The sequence below is a fragment of the Hypomesus nipponensis genome, chromosome 23 (genome assembly GCF_054491055.1).
Source record: "Hypomesus nipponensis isolate SF chromosome 23, ASM5449105v1, whole genome shotgun sequence".
Taxonomy (NCBI): domain Eukaryota; kingdom Metazoa; phylum Chordata; class Actinopteri; order Osmeriformes; family Osmeridae; genus Hypomesus; species Hypomesus nipponensis.
In genome coordinates, this window is record NC_140383.1 from 5,240,409 (window position 1) to 5,258,550 (window position 18,142).

At 40.6% G+C, this 18,142-nt stretch overlaps 1 protein-coding gene across 1 annotated transcript in view; it reads right to left on the minus strand.

Annotated features, from left to right (window-relative positions):
- Window positions 1–14,824, minus strand: part of LOC146233753 (glypican-6-like) — a 55,008-nt gene extending 40,184 nt beyond the window's left edge. The window contains exons 1-2 of the mRNA XM_084688629.1: window positions 14,415–14,824; window positions 3,416–3,574 (exon numbers count right to left, since the gene is read on the minus strand). Of these exons, the coding sequence (XP_084544755.1) occupies window positions 3,416–3,574; window positions 14,415–14,565 (310 nt within the window). The 5' untranslated portion in view covers window positions 14,566–14,824. The remainder of the gene's footprint in view (window positions 1–3,415; window positions 3,575–14,414) is intronic.
- Window positions 14,825–18,142: the final 3,318 nt, after the last annotated feature.

An 18,142-nucleotide genomic window follows, 5' to 3' on the forward strand; every position in this document is an offset into this window, starting at 1 on the left:
TGGGATGTTTGTATTATTTCTGGTCTTGGCACAGAAGTGACGATGCCCTCTCCCTGTGGTGGCGATAACACTCAGGCAGGGATGTTAGCATGCGTGGGCCAGCGTGCTCCGCCAGATACAGCAGAGATCTTGTCTGGCTCCACATGAAGAGCACATGACTCTGTGTGGGTGGAACAGCGCCAACAGGTGCTAAATGCGTGGTAAACAGCAGTTTAGCAACATGAGTATGAGCTCTAAATCAAGGAAGACTTACATTTAATTTGATTTTTAATGCCAAGTATCTAAGGCAACATAAGTAGCCCTGTGTTACAATACTGACAGCTGCAAAGCCAACCTGGGTGTTACTGTTCTGAATTTCTCGTCCTCTTCAACCAAGCCAACAGTTGTTGAACAAGGATGCAGACATTCAAAAATGCCAAACACATTCTGTTATCTAATATAGTTTGGCAAGGAAGGGTAAGAAATATGAACTTAATTATAAAATGAATAATAATATCCCGCCATTTTGCTGGACCTGATAAATAACCAACACACACAAGTGAAATTCACATCCAAACAGGAGTGTCTCAGGTTTCCTGTGTGGGTCGTCTGTGGAGCCCCTCAGCAGACTGCATGTCTCCTGCAGTCTGCCAGACAGCAGAGAGCAGCAGTGCTGAGGCCAGCCCTACCCTGACACTGATGAAGTGATGAAGAGTGGCAGTGTACCTCGCAGGAGCATGGGTGCCTGCAGCTATGCATCTAAGTGCTGCTCGCCCATCCCCACTTCCTCCTCCTCTGGTGCCCTCCTCTCATCTCGTGACATTCACCTCTCTTGACAGAAGCCAATCAAAATAACATTTACTTATTCATGCATCCTTCCAGGAAAGGCATATGTTCTAAAGATTTTACTTTCCCGGAAAAAAATAAAGTCTCTGACATTGTGCATGCCATTGCCATAGTTAAAGGTACAGTCTGTGTTGAACATAGCTGTTTTGAAGAAGTGGGCTTATCATTGCCATGGGCACTGTGTGGCACATTTAAACAAGCCTATTTGGATGCGTATGAGGCTTGATAAGTTCCCTCATGGATCAAGGATTACAGTTATAGGTTTACACTAAAGCTTTCTTAAATGGAATCTGAATAACAGAATTCTACTTTCCTATCACAAGATGAGCCGAGCTTTTAAATGAGGATTTCTCAGATGAATATTTCATGCCAAACACTTAAGTTGGTGGGTCAGAATGAGTAACATCTGACAGCATAGAGCAAGTACAGAAGTCCTAGGTTTCGTTAGAGAACTACTGATTGATAGTCTACACTGTCTGGTGTTGGGAAGTCACAATCAAGAATGTGTGAAGTCTAAAGAATAATATGGTAAAAATAAAACGGAACATTTTCCATCACACACTGATCATTCTGATACAGCCATGTGTGTTAGTTATCAGCGTGACTGTTCTCTACATGTTCCAGCATAATCACCATGCAGTTGCCGTGACGCCATTATGGGAGATTTGTGGATATTCCCCTCTGCGTTCCTGTCAGATGCATCTTACAGGAGGCTACTGTATGAAAAATGACTTTGCTTAGCTGCAAATGTCTGCAGGATTTAACATATTGCTCTCCACTGAATAATAGTATTGCCATCTAAATGTATTTGGAAGATGCTTTTGCAGCCCACCTAGAGGCACTTACTCAACAGATTTCACTAATTTCTCACAGCCCACACATTGTACATCAAAGAGGCATGCATGTTTTCACACAACGGACATCAGTAAAATGCAGTCTTTTTACAAAGCGTTCACAATGAAAAGTCTTGAATACAATTCAATATCCAACAAAAGGGGTTCGGCTTAGTCGTGCAGAAATCTTTTGTAACAGACTTGGAGGTGGGATGTTTGTGTTCTGAGAGAGCAAGGGAGAGAGAGAGAGCAAGGGAGAGAGAGATAGAGAGAGAGAGAGAGAGAGAGAGAGAGAGAGAGAGAGAGAGAGAGAGAGAGAGAGAGAGAGAGAGCGAGCATGCAAAAGCAAGAATGAGAATGCAATAGAGAAAGACAAGGACAGAGTGAGTGAGGAATGAAGAGGGAGAGAAAGACACAGACTAAGCTCATTGTTCTTGAGGAGCACTGCTCCAACCCTGTGGACTAATCTGAGAGAACCCAGCTTCTCATCACACTAGAGAAAGCCCCACTGAATCAAGGCCACAGCTTGGCATATGGTTCACACTCTCCCTGAATTCCCAACGTTAACAGAGGGGCAACTGAAGCGAATCCATTCCAAGCAGAAGCACAATGTGGTTTTAGTTAGACACCAAATTTGAGGTAAAGAGCACCCATCCAGCCAGGATGAGCCATAGAAAACACTCTATTTAGAATTTCTCTCAAATAAATCATACAGTGAAATACTGTACATTCCTCCAAGCCTGTGACTGGGCACTGACAAGTTGGCTCTGTAGGCTGACATCATTTTCACCTCCATCCTCTTCTCTCCCTCCTCCTGATGGGAACAGCTGCTGCCCACACAGCAGAGTCTGCTAACTGATATCAGCACTCATTAAACGCTAACTAGCTGAAGCTCACTTCGTGGAGAGAGACAGGGAAAGTTAGAGAGGAGCTGTGGGCTGTATAATGCAAGGTTCTTAAATGGGGAGATCCTATCTCGTCAGTGGACGGGTGGTGATGAGGAGAGTCAACGCGGGGCTAAGTCAGGATCATACAGACAGTAGAGTAAGGCCTGCAAGCAGATTTAATATCTCAGGCTGGACCTCTCCCCGCTGTAAGTCTGCAGGGAAAAGCTTTGTGGACGTAAAAACAACCAAAAGGGGGTTGATTTTCTCTTTCCCTTTAAATGACTAAGCACATTTCACACAACTAGCTAATTGAAATTATTTGCTGATTTAAAAAGGATTTTGCTATTAGTTTGTCTGTCTCATAGAAAAAGAATGACTGTTTTGTGACAGTGTCTATTAGCAATCCTAAAAAAGAACAAATTCACTACAGGTCTTTGTAAGAGACTGACGGTCATCCTCTGTTTATTTAAATAATGAGTTGTACAGTATGCAGTGATTTGTGTTTTAGAGTATACTCCTATGCAATACTACATATTAATTTAACTTGCATTAATGTAAAATGTACATAATGGTGGTCCTTTGATGTTGTTTTAAGGTGGTCATAAGAACAATTCCATAATATAATATATATATACATATATATATATATATATATATATATATATATATATATATACATATATATATATATATATATATATATATATATATATATATATATATATATATATATATATATATATATATATATATTAGTAAAATAAGTACAAATATACATTTAAATAAAAGTAATTCAGAGACAACATTGAAAGTGTCTTCTTAGAACTGTCATGTAGTACAAACACTATTCAACCATCATAAAATACTCACCATCAAACTTTTTATGTCGGGATACAAAGGTGCTCCGCAATTCGTGACTAGTTTCATCTATGAGATTCTCATACTCCAGCTTGCTCTGCTGGCCGAACTTGTCTTCCATTTCCGGGGTGCAGCAGGTGTTGCTTTGGGGACACACACGGAGCAGCTCACCTGCAGACAAACCAAACGTTACTCTTTCATTTAGAGAACAAATGACAAATCTGTGACACACACAGATGTAGCTACTGTATGGACGGCGCCATTCTCCACATACGCCTTGGAATGACAAATGCAGGTAAAACCATGGTGATGCTGTGCTAACGCAGATATTTTAATCATTTGCAATGCAAGATAATTCCATTTAAAAAGCCTCTTGATGACGGCCCGGTCTTTTCTCTTTATAACATGGATCAGCAATGTTTCCTCAAAAAAGATGATAGGACTTCTGGTCAGGTTTTGCTTTTCACAATCTGGTAATTATGTGCTGTCTGTGACTTGAACATAGATTTACAACTCCACAGACTCTACATAAGCAATATGTATCTGTTGAACATGATAGGACCAGTTCAATAACAGCTTCTAAATACAATGTGCTGTTGAAACTCTCTTTCTTTGTACCTATCACATAATTGAATTAAAGATCTCACAATTGTATGACTGCCAAAAATGTTTCAAGTGAGGACCAGACTCACGCCATCTGTTGATAATAATGATGTAGGCCCCTTCTTGTGTAAATAATTTCATAAGGGTCATTTTCAGAAACACATTGTTAGTCATACTGTGAAGATGAAAATACATATTTTATATTTAAATGTCATATCTCTATAAGATATGATACACAAACTGTCCATAGTCACAGAGCAAGACCCCAAAAGCAATATGGCTGATGCAATTTCAGACATTGTGAAAGCTTGTCTTTGCTCTTTCTTACAACCAAGTTATTCTTGGTTATTTCTTACATTCTTGCTCTCTCTCTCTCTCTCTCTCTCTCTCTCTCTCTCTCTCTCTCTCTCTCTCTCTCTCTCTCTCTCTCTCTCTCTCTCTCTCTCTCTCTCTCTCTCTCTCTCTCTCTCTCTCTCTCTCTCTCTCTCACACACACACACACACAGAGGGACATCATAATGTGTGTCAAAGTCATTCCCACTCCCCATACAATTGCTCAGTTCTCACAACTTTCTGCCAGCTCTCTATGTAGCTTGCATACAAACAAAATTAAATTAAAATAGCCAGCAGTCTAGAGATGAAATTCATGCCAGGCTCTATTTATCACTAGAGGATAAAGACGTGGGGTTTACTGCTGTTTTTAATTGTTTTCTTCTACTGGAGGAAAAATCAGAAACCTTAATGGTGCAACAGCCTATATTTACAGTAAATGGAAAAACCATCTCACTGTGCTTGGTTTTCATGAGGAAATTGTGTTCAGCTGTGATTTATATGCCGTAACATTTGGAATCTCATCTTCAATATCAAAAGTCCTCTCCCTCTGCTTACTTTTCTCTATCAAAATTCCTTCCGCTTTGATATTGAGAAATATTTGTATACATTAATAGTACAGTAGGTATCCTTTTCTATAAGTCATCACTTAGAAGTCAGTGAAGAGAACAGACTGAAATGTCATCTAGGAAATATCATCTCACACAAAATCACATTATAACTGATGACATTCAGGAAATACTGAAGAGAATCTCAAGTTAATGATCTACATCATCCCATGTTGCTGAGAAATGTTCCAGTGTCACATAACACTGACTCAGCTTATCTCTTTGCCTTTCGGCCTACAACTGAATTAAACAAACAAACGTAATCTGTTTAAATTGGCAAAATATTAAGACAATATTTTTGCAACTTGATATACGTTCACACCAAATCTTACTTTCCAAAAAAGCTCTCATTCTATTGAACAGCAAGTCCCAGCATCTGCCAACAGTATACAGGTTTTCAAATTTCCGTCAATCCCCTCGCTTGATGATATGCATTCATTCCTCCCCATACAGTGCATCCCTCTAATTCTCTCCAGTTCTCTGTGTGTGTATTTTGTCTGTGGAATTCAGAGGTGTAGAGATGTACCCTCAGTAGGGCAACAGAGGGGACTAATAATGTCATTATTTTAAGTAGGACTGGCTGAGAAAATAGCTGTCGGGGTGTGACACTGCACAGAGTTGAATTGCAGCCAGAAGACAATCAGGATGTAAGAGATAGGTATTGGCAGAGCTTTCACTTTTATTTTAAGGTCCTATTTATAATTTGTTCATCGTCCTTGACAGGTGAAATCACTGACGTTGAGGAAATTGTTCTTGATTTGAAATTGGTTCTCTTTTCTTCCTTTCTCTAATCAAAACGGATAAAGCTTTAACGTGTCCCATCAGAAAGTTTGGGTGTGTCTGTTGGTGGACATGCAAGGGATCGAAGGTTAGCAGGAGGTCCCATTAGCTACGTGCACTGAGCACTGCCCTCCATCAGAGGTGTGACATTGAAAGAGCTCTTCACATAACCCCGCCTTGTGTTCCTGTAGTCTCAACAGAGCAAAACATCACTTAAAATGAGTCTGTCGTACATCAACATCCCAGAAGAGGCTTTCAGAGACCTCAGCACTCAGCCAAGGTGCTGTGTCCTTTTACGGGCCAAGGTTACAACGGCACAATGGACTCCCACGATCCAACATGATGTGGACAGTGTATTACAGGATATAAACTCTCCATGAGTAGAGAAGAGATAGGCCACAACAACAAAACAACAACCATAGTATGTAGACAAGGCCTTTGTTTGCCTCTGGCATGTATGTTACTGAGGGTGATTGTCACATGAAGGTGTTTGTTATCCTGAGTTTCCCCAACTGCAGGAGCTGAGGTGGATGTTATTTCCTGCTAATATCCTGGTGTCAAAGCTAGCCTCTGGTGACACATTCAGTATTAAGATGGGGCTGAGAGGGAAATAAAGAGTTGTGTCCCAACGCAAGCTCCCTGCATCGGGATTGATACTGTCCTCTATCACAACCGTTGCTGGTTACATTTCCCTGAGGATGAGGCGGGAGATAGCATCACATGCCGACTGTATCTTCACACTGTTTAGGAAATAAAATCAATCTTGCAAATCATTACAGTAATTAACAATATGGTTAGCAAAGAACAGTTTCACAGACAGTGAGTTGTATGGGCAATGAATGTGTTTAATTCCTTCTGGGACGTAGAGTTAGGGGTTAGGCGAGTCTAACGTTCTTCTCACTATATTATTGAAACTTACGGGGGGTGGGGGGCGGGGGGTCTACAGAGGAAATAAGGGTGACTTATGCATGCATTCAGTGTTTTATCAATTGCTATGTATATGAGTTGCAATTACTTTCTGTCAATCCCGCGTGTCTACACTGGTAGAGTGTCAGTCAGATCACCTCTCCTGTTTTCACTGCAGATGAAGCTCCTCCACAAATTCAACACAGCGGCGATTTATATTCCTTGCACTCCCAGAGTTGGAGTTTGTCTTAGCTGTGCATACGAAAATACAGATGATCGTGGCTTTATTCATTCGAATTCACCTGAGACTGCAGCCAAAGATTCAAGCATCACAAATAAGAGACCCCATCGTCGTGATTGAAGTGGCTGACCTCCTAGTCTGTTAGTCCAGTGATTACCGTCAATGTCTTTGTTGGAATATGTTAAGTGAAATGACTAAGAGTGAGTAGGAAAGAGAGGTGAGGTTATCATAATGTTGTTATACATAACATTGTTACATGAACTAAACTCCCACGCTCTCACACCAGAGCTTGGAGTAAGAAAGATAGAAACTATCTTAGAAACTATCTTTCTAAAGTATTCATTTTGAATACTTTAATAGAAGACAATAAGATGATTTGTGTTGTTTTTTGATTGTTACATTTTAAAATATGTATTCATAAATATAATAATATTTATATATATATATATGTATATATATATTTATATATATATTAACTACAGACATGTTTGCCAGAACTCCCCTTTAGGGACTACAGGTATAAGCCCACTTTGGTCACAAAAGGCTTATATTTCCATGCCAGTCATAGGTAGGTCAACTCTCAGAAGTATTCCTCAGTGTACCTGGCTGAAGAGACCCACGGCATATGTTCTCTGCCATCTGCTTCCTCCCAGGCAATTTGTGACAAACTTTGAAAGACCGGATATCTCATCCTCAATCTCCAAGAACAAAAACAAACAAACTTTGGAAAGTGTCGGGCATCACTGTGTAAGGATCTGTCAATCCAAATGGCCACCAGAGTTCCCTTAGATGGCAACGGTGTCCATCTGTTTTCACCTAAGTTAATCCCACACAAACAGTGTGTACACAAGGTAGAGATATCCTTGTTTAGCATTCTGAACATTGATTGAATCTACCCACTCACCTTCTTATCAATATTCAAACCATGGCCAAAAGGTTATGCTAGAATTATGGCCCCACATTGATCTGTTCCAGGGGAGGACTGGAGTTTGAGACCCCCTACGGATACTGTTTACACCTCTTCAGCAAGAACGGAGTTTAATTCTTCAGCTCATGAATGTTGAGGCAAATGCTAGGGTAAATAAACAGCATTTACTGTGGCACATTATTCATGAACATTACAAACACAGAAAAAGTTTATCTGCCATAAAAACGAAGTGCTGTGCTAATAACTTCCAGGTTCTCTCTTTGACTTATAATATGCCCTACTCTAAATCACTAAAAAATATAATACTATTTTCAATCAAATTGACTGAGGTGGATTTGAAGAAAATTCAGATTTTTGGGAACTCAAAACCTTCTTCAAGGATATTTTAGAAGTTGCCATCTGTGTTTTCCTAACGATCAAGTGTTAACACTTCAAATTATACCCAACCAAAAATATTACGTTTTAGGAATAACCCACATTGCTGCCGAAGACGGGAGCTGCATCAGTCAAAACTGAACACAATTCCCATAGCATTCTGGGTCGTGTCAGAAGTCCAAATGAAAAAGTTGCCCCGTGTTTTTAAATAACTTTAGATGCTGATAGGGGAGCATGTTTGTCCTTGCATAAACGAGGACAGGTTCAAAACATGTCTGACTGATGAAAAGTGTAGATATGATAAAAGCAGCACAGAACAGGCATGATGATACGCATTTTCCAGAGAGTTTACATAGGAGTTAAAGGAGGAATAATGTACTATCTGTTTAGTCAATCTAACAATGTCAAATGGAGGAGGATGGGACATGACAAATAAATGTGGCGTCAGTGCTATTAATTCATTGTGAGAGAAACAATGGCATAAATGTTATTGTTTCAGGACATTCACCAAAACTAATATCAATTTTTTTTTCTTTTCTAAATTTATAACAGCTGGTGGGACATAAAAACCAGGACACTCACACTGAGACAAGGAAACGCTGTTTCAATGATGATTTACCATATTCTCAGTGGAGACTTTGAAATACCTTGTGGGAATGTCTCTGACTGTAAAATGCTGTTTTGGGATGAGTCCTGTCTGCCATAGACATGAAATAGCTATTCACTGGCATTTGAGCATTTCGTTTTCAGAGTATCTTCTGCAGATGAACTGACTTGAACATCATATCAGATCCCTCAGCTATGGAGTCATTTGAAGTTCAAGGCAAGGCTGTGTAAATATACCTTCTAGAGAAGGTCCTTGGAAAATGATTAGAGAGACTTTGGATGTAACAAGGAGCTTTTCTGAGTCTAATTCCAAAACCATCAAGCATTGAGAACACGAACGAAATACTGGCACTCTCCCTCCAAACCTTTCCAGATAATCCCTATGGAATACCCAAACACTATGTACACTACAGTATGGAATGACAAGCAGCGCATAATCAACAGAAGTACTACCATGTCTGGCTTTTATATTTATTGAGAAGCATGTCATAAAAGGACTGTCTGTGGAATGAGAAGCCTGCCGTCAAGATTTGATCTCCATGAGCAGGGGGCCTGGAACACCCCTGAGAACCACCCTGAGAACCACCCTGAGAACCACCCTGAGAACCACCCTGAGAACCACCCTGAGAACCACCGACAGCGCCGAGCGAGGGAGCAGCGACCGAGGGAGCGACTAGCAAGGGAACAACCGGTGAGGGAGTGACTCTCTCGTGTGTCAACTTGCTAACTGGAGCATGGCAGAGGAGTCCAGGTAGCAGCTGGTGGCTGCGAGAAGAGTAGCACTGCCCCGAGGGCTGCACTGATCATTACCTTTCACTCCTCATTTACAGCTTAGTTCAGCGATGCTGGCTATTATCAGCACTGATGTCTCGTTCCAGTGCCAGTGCCCTCTACCCAGCAGCCAACTGGGTTGAGAGAGGACGCAGGCCGCTCGATATACTACACCTCCCCCTACGCCCCCCCCCACCCACACACACACACCTCACTGCCCCTTCCCAGGAGCAGTGTAAAGGCAAACATCTCCTCCAGTTGCACATCATGTCTAGTCAAATGTTGTCAACAGGACCAGAATGGCAGACGCACAGCTATAGATAGATCCAACGACAGCGATGATGCATTCAAGGGAGCTTTGTTTTTTTCGATGGCTCACTGTTTTGACAAGCAGATGGGGCATAGGAAGCTATATGAGTGCATCGCTGCTGAAACACAAGGCCAGGCCTTTGTTCTGTTGATCTACTGATCTTTGTGCTCTGAAGTAAAACATCCGTGGTCTCTTTCTTTCTTTTTTTTGCTTGAAAAGTAGAATTCACTCTAGAAGCTGTTTACTTGCCCTATACGCCACTCCTTTCTTGACACAATGGTGTCGATTATGTCTTAAATCCGTTCACAATATCAACATCTTTCCAATACTCATCATCAACATATGTATAGTAGCAGTGTTGCATATGCTTACATTACCATTGACAGCTTCAGGATACAGTTTAATTGGATGAATTTGACACATTTTAATAGATATAATCAATTCCCAATCAATTTACCCAATACGTAAAGCATAGAGACATGGTCTAAAATGGGTGCAAACTTATGATGACGCAAAAAATCTAATTTAATTATCAATATCTTACAATGAATAATTGCTCACAAGAATCAGGAGTATTTCCGAATTTCGTATTAATGCAGATCCCTCTTAGATGAGATTATCAAACATTAATGCTGCCATTGGTGTGTCTAGCTCATTATTGCCTGGCACCTTGACTATGTGACAATCTTCCCCAGATAACACACTGACAGAGTTGGCAGGTGTAAATGAAATATAAATGAAAAAAGAAATTGTAAAACCTCACCGGTTACACAAACTAAAAAAAAAGAGAAAATGATCAGTGAAAATATTTTTTTACACACAATAAAGACCGGTAATGGTTAAGGACTAATCTCAATTTAAACCACTATCAAATTCAGTCAACTATAACAAATACAAATCTGTCACTGACTATAAAGACATCAGAAGAAACAAGTGAAAGGCTCAAAATTTATAATCACATCATCAACAAAGACAGCTCGCTCTCTGCTAAAATAAATCATGACAACTTAATGGAGCACAAATTATTGGCGGACTCGTGTCTAAAGATATCTTCCTTCAGTGGGCTGAATTATTTTGTCATAGCATTCTGTAAAGTATCCACAAGGATAAGAGGAGACAAACACCTGGCAATGAGAAGACTTGTCAAATCTGACATTTCTAATATCTGTGACGCGCTGTGAAGCACTGAGCAGCATATTATTGTTAATCACGGTTTTGACTAGGTGTATGGGTAAAATGGTCTGACAGGTAAAATAACAAAGTCGCAAATTAAGGAACCAACAAGAACTTTTTTCGAAAAAAAATCCCTTATTATACAAATGACAAAAAACAATGAAAAACAAAGAAGAGATGAGCTCTATCCCTTTGCCAACTCAGTATCTTAAACAAATAATATTGAACTGCCAGGTCTCCCTGTAGGAGACTTCTTGTCTGGTTTGACTGACTGCTCAGCTATTCAGTTTTCTGCCTGAGCCTCTGCAACACTTGCACAGTCTGTAGTGGTTGCTCCTGTTTCAAGAGGGAACGCCTGTTGAGATAGCCCATCATGCAGCCATTTCAGTATTCATGAGCGTGATTAATGGCATGGAGATGGAGGGGGCATTTGAGAAATCCACTCTGGCACCGGAAAATAATAGATGAGTGTTTGGGGTCCTGGCTTTCTGATGGTGCTTCCTGCATTTGTGTCACAGCAGGGGATACACACATCCAATCAACAGGCTATATAGGACCACACCACCACTGCTATTAACCACAACACTTACGATCGCACGTCAGTCCCAACAGTCCAATTAGAGCCAAATTACATCACAGGCATGTTGTCTTGACATTGAAATGCAGTAGGTGGCCTCAAAAGCAAGGTGAGCCTTTTCTAGCACCTCACCTACAGGGGCACCTGCAAAACCTGTGACTGACACTTGCGAGATCTTGATAATGTGATAACGACGCGTCACAGTAATGCTAACTTGCAGAATCACAAGGCCATTCTCTCTCTATGCGCAACCACATTTGGACCATTTAATCCATTCCATCCCATTACAAGTGGGTGGTGGACCCGCACATTATATGCCTGAACAGAGATCATTTGCCTGGTTGCGTATGCTGCCAAGGAAACACATAAAATATAGGGACGTTATTTCTGTCTCGTTGCATGGCCGGCAATAAGCAGGCTGGGCATGAAATGATAGGGTTGAATGAGGATAGGGTTGTCGGGGGTTCACAAAGCACACGTACTCGGAAGACACCAGGGGTCTGTGACTCACCTTCCAAATCGCCTCATCTCATCTCAGACATTGGGTAATTCACTGACTGGAACCTGAGATAGATCTCTCCCAAGCTTGCAAGTGGGGCTAGTCTTTCACCCGGGCAGTGACGAGCTTGGGTTAGGGAGGCCAGTATGTAATGAACTCACTGACAGTAAATTTAAATACACCTAGCCAAGACTTGTAGTAGACTAGGAGGACCGCTGGCCATTTTTAGCTGTGCTGACAGACCCTCTGACTTAGGGCGCAGTCAGAGTGGGGGGACAGGTTCAGTCCTTCTCAGTTCCTAAGCCCTGGCTACAGTAGCTGCTGACAGCCCAGACCAGGGCCCCTTCAGAATCCAGAGGCCAGGATCTCTGGTATTACTGTATACCAACTGGGCCATCAGGCCCTGACTGCAACACTCCTGTCCATTTTGCTGACACCACTTTTGACAATCCCCCTGACCTAGCTCCTTCTGTCTCACTGACCACACACTAATAAAACTGAAGTCGGCGCAGCCAATCATAGGTGATAAAACAAAATTGTGTGGTGAATGCAGCGAGGCAAAGCCCCCTCATTTGCAGTTTGTTGTTAAAATGGCATAAATTGCTGACAGAATTATTTTGAAGAATTCACTTGGAGATGCAATATACATGGCGGACAATAATATTGTCTGTAGATGTTGTCCGTATATTTCAAATATTATTTGCCATGAGTAACAGCCCATACATAGGCTACATACCGTCAGAAGATTGAGAAAAACGGATGAAAAGAAAAAGTCGATGATATGAAACACAACCAGATGTTTCAATCTATAGGGATTAGAAGGGAATACCAGTGTCTTCCCTCGACATCGATGTCTGACATCACCAACCTCTAGGGCATCTGACTTCAAACACACGCATGACACACCCTTCTCTCTTTGACCACAATTAGAGGTTGATAGGTCTCCTCTGCAGGATATGACCAGGAGCTAGCCTCCTCAATGCATGGTGCGGCCGTCTTGTGTCCTTTCATCTAAACTGCATCAGTTAAACATTTGACATACTGTACTTCGCAAGTAAGGCATGAAGGCTGTATACTACTAACACTTGTATGTGGATCCTTACAATGACACTGAACTGACTATATTGCTCCCAAGTAGGTAAAATATACCTCTATAGGTCTTGGTCATCATCAAACACACACTAAAAGCATTTTTAATGCGGTTGATAAAGCCTGTCATGGTTATCCTTTCCAACAGTCAGGGATTACTGCTGTGGATTTGATCAAAAAACAGCCACACAGTGGCGTTATACAGAGATGAGGGAGTCTGAGTTTTTCATTCATTTGAGATTAGAAGCAAGCACATGAACATCCATGCAGTGCCTCTGGAGGATGTCATTGGGTAGTCATGTATCCCAGCTATGAACAGGTGTGCTTGTTGTAAATATGCAGCCTTTTACCTGTGGCAGGTTTCCTGGTCTACTCACTGAATAACAGGATTTGAGGTTCTATGACACGAATGGCTTGGACAAACAAAGCACATTATACTCATTTGAGAAAGTCAAACAACAAATGAATTGGATCCAAATCCACCTGTACTCTACAGCATTGGCCTAATATGTTTTCTACTTTCAACGGCCCTTCCATAATCTAATGCTAGACCACTGGTAAATGAGCCACGCAGACAGCACGTTGTCAATGTGTCAACTGTGTTGAAAAACCGAAACCATTTTTATTGTATTCATCATCTAGAAAACACGGCAGAAGACACAGAGACCTCTACTGGACAGTGTTCTACCAAAGAACTGATTCTGCCTCTATTTGCATATTAAACAAAAAATCTAATAGTGATCAGGCTACCCAAGATTAGCTTTAAATTGACGTTTACAGAGAGCAAATGACTACTAGTCTTTGTCTGATTTGTCAGTGTAATCTAAGGTAGTCTAAGTAGGGAGTCGGTACTGTGTTGTGAGGAAAAAGTGTAGCCTATAGATTTTCACAAGTAAATGTACTGAATAAAACCATTTCAGACATTAGAACAGTTATAAAAATATAGAAATATAATTCTTAATCGTTTATAATATGTAATAGGATTCTCTATTAGCCTACGTGAACTTACCCCACATTTTTGACCAGTTATAAAATTAACTGTTGACTTATTTCGAACAACATCATTGTAGACTATAACTTGCAGTATTTGATCGGGCTTAAAGTTATCCATCCACATTTTAACTCCAAAGTTATTTCTATCAGAATATCAATCCTATGACTGGTTTATGCAGTAGATGACCATTGAGTAAGCCGTATGTTAAATTCCATCCTTACCTGAAATCTCCTGGAGTGGAACATGTGCAAAGCTGAAGCCTTTAACAACACAGGCGTCCCTAACCTCACTGCAGTTTCGGGTTTTGAGATCGGCTTTTGCTGCAAGTGAAAGCACCGATAAAGTGCAAATGATTGTTTGAATTCTCAGCATCTTGCACTTCTGTGACAAATCCCTCTGATCTTCTGCAGATTCCCGTTGCAGTAGATCCGCAGGTAAGAACGGAACGTGTAGAGGTTTCCACTTTCTACAACTGTCTACCAGGACATATTTTGCACTGAAATTCTGTATGCGATTTGGCAACCAATAGTGATTCTCCCGTTTCCGCAGAAAACCCAAGTGCGGGAGGACAGGTGCCACATGGGTCCAGAAAGAGAAAAGGCTCCAAGCGTGTTCACTCAACTTCACTCTCAAGGAGGCTGAGGAGAAAGTCGAAACGCTGGGGATAGAGGACCGCGAGTGCAGACCTGAATCGGAGAAGCAGAGCGCGCGAGAAAATACGGAGTGGAATTCCAACTCTTCTCACAATAGACTACGAGTGCATCACCTTGTCCAGAGACGTCCTGAAAACAAACCTAATTACCATAACAAGCATATTAGCATGATAAAGCCATACTTGAGCAAAACAAAACATATTTTGACTCCTACTGACTGAGGAAAACCATTTAGTTTCATTTTTTTTCTTCTTCCTCTATATAGGAATAGGTATTGTCGGTCTGCATAGATGAATAGACCGCTTTTCTGAGTCCCTCATCTATCGTGGTATATTGATCTTTGACCATCTTGATCCTAGGCCAACCAAGAGTGGATTAACATGGTGACATGAGGGGCAGAACACTACACTTTGACCCCCATAGACTTGTCATGAAAAACGTTTTAAAAATGTTCTGAGAAAGATGTGATGAGCAACAGTTTGACTTGACTTGCTCACAGCTTCAAGGGATGGTTGTAGTTTCCAGGTAAACTGGGTCGGAAGGAATAGAGCGAATTAGTTGTTGTTTTTCTGAACTAAGCATGGCAAAATGGCCGATGCCGTCAAGGCATAAATATTACCTTTGCCTCCCCACATATTACATAAGACGCATTACTTATTTAACTCACAAGGGACGCATCCCCCCAGCTTGTTTTCAAGGCCCAGTAAAGGACTTTAAATCTCTAATTTGAATATGCCCGCTGCGTGTGTCTGGGAATTTCCAAAAGCTAAGCCTCGTCTGAGACAAACACTAACCCTATCCCTAGAAAACAAAAAGATCAACACTAAAGGGTGTCTGATAATGCTAGATATCAAATTTCCTTTCACTAATTCTAGTATTAAAGGTTTGTTTGATAGTGACTGGGATCCACGAGATTGGAAGAGATGTCACATGGATTTCCATGTACTATATTTTTGTCAATAAGATATTAAAGATTTTTTCAGAGAAAAAAAAGTATATAGGTGATATGTCTTCAGCCTATTTCAGTCTACAAAGCTAAAGCCAATTTTTTGAAAGTGATGCATAGTAAATCTCTTCCTTGAAAATTGTCACATGTACCCCTGCCTTGGCCAGAGGCTTCCACTATGTACAGAAGGGTATTTTCAAAGTTCTGATGAATATGTCAGATTGGCATGGTATTAGAAGAAAAAACATCCCACTTTTGAGGTTCTGACCACATTTTCTCTTTTGAAGGCATCTTTTTCGTTCCCATATTTCCCTTCTTACTGGATTATTCCTCTACATAGAGTTAGTGGAATAGTACGGTCAAAAAGGTCCCAGACATTCTAAGAACGCCTGAAGCAAGAGAAGACTTTGAATACATTACAGTGCACACTGCTTCCTCACTTAAGCAATTGCTCATTGTGTCAGAGACAAACATGTCTTTGGGGTATTCCAGAAGCTGACTGGGAGAAATTAATCTTCTGAATAATGAAAAAAGAAACACAACAGTTACAGAATGCAAATAGAGCAACCAGTAAATACTGTCTTCATTTTACCCTTGACAGGCTCTGCCAGACAATAATACAACCATTTAACAGTCAAGCGACAGAAGGGATTTCATTGTCAAAGATATAACGCAAAAAAAGGACAGGTTTGCAATTGACATCTCTAACAAGGCCTTTAAATCATTACTCTTCCTGATCTCTCACAAAGCATAGCTCCAAATCTTCCCCGGGGCCTGTCAACTGAGAAAGTCCTAATTAGCATTCTCTTAACAGGGGATTGCAGACTAATCTGAATGTGGACCACCCTGAACAGGGAATTCCACCTGACAGAGCTAGCCTGTGACCTGCTAGAACACAGCCAGGCAGAAGTGATGATGTTGGGTAGCTTAGCACAGAGAGATAGGTGCTCTTGTGTTTGACCATTTAATCTCTGAAACAAAGACTCTCTTGATCATGCAAATCTCAAATATCTTCATTGGGAACTTTATATGGATCTCAAGATGACATACCCTTACTATCTCAAGAAATGTACCATTTGTATTACATTTGTGACATTCCATCACTAAATCACAAAAAAAGTATTATCTTACAACAATACACGAAAGTAAAACAACTGCTAAAGTTAAAACTCATCTATACCAGAATGCTGCAATCTTTTTTTACAATCTCCATCCCTAGAATCTACTGTTACAATGTCCATCCCCATTCAGATCTTGCTGACTCATTCGCTGCAAGCCCATCCAAATTAGTTTCGGATTCAAGTTGACATGGTCATTTGAAGGGGTGCCACATATCAGATTGTCAAACAATTCACAGAATAAGACATTCCTTTGGGCATGAGAGTGAGAACAGTAACTTTTTGGATTAATCGATATTTGATCATTCTGCCTAATACCAACAAGCAGTAAAATCGTCATTTATTAAAAATTCAAATATTTACGTGTGTGGAAATGTATTTGAGAACAACACACAGGCATAAAGGTTTTGACCATATACATTTTCACAATTATTTATAGCATTGCTCATAGAACTAATGGCAGTATCATCCTGTTGCCAAGGTATTTTTCTTTTCTGAAAGTAAATGGACGACACTGCCTGAATAGACTGCTGTTGTGCGAGATCTACACAGCATACTGCCATGTTGCAGGTTAATAAGGAAGAATGACCTCCGCGTTAAGTTTAGGGTATTTTCAAATGCTGAGAATGAATGGCAGCAATGGATCATCAACCACAGAGTGAGGTTGCTGTAAACAATCGATTGGATGGGTCTGCTTTAAATACAGTGTCACTTTCAGCACAGCGTGCTGAAACATTTCCACAGCATGGATTCATCCAGTGACCTGCAAAGGGTCATGGACAGGTGTTGTGAGGTGGATTCAGACACCGTTGGCATGTTAACAGGTTCTCTGTTCTGTTTGTTTAAGACAAGATCAAAGAAAGAATTCTGGTCCTGCAACCGTTTTCTGTTTCCCTTCATGATACAACCCCTTAACTGCTGTGCCATCATTTCCCACAGTTGTGTTAAGTTAATGGATATTATACATTCAAATGGTGGCCTGTTCTTTGTCTGGACTTTAGATTTTCATGAAAGTTTAAAAGAGAGGCTCAACATGCTGACAGTTTCAATTCCCTGAACCTTTGAGCTGAGTAAAACCTTCATCTTCTTCATGGTTAATTTAGCACTGTAGTTTCTAACAACACACTACCATGAATCAAAGCATTCTGGTTAAGACTGGGAATATGAAACCGTCATAAATATATGTAAAATAACATATAATATGGTTTGTATTCAAATTGTTCACTTATTCC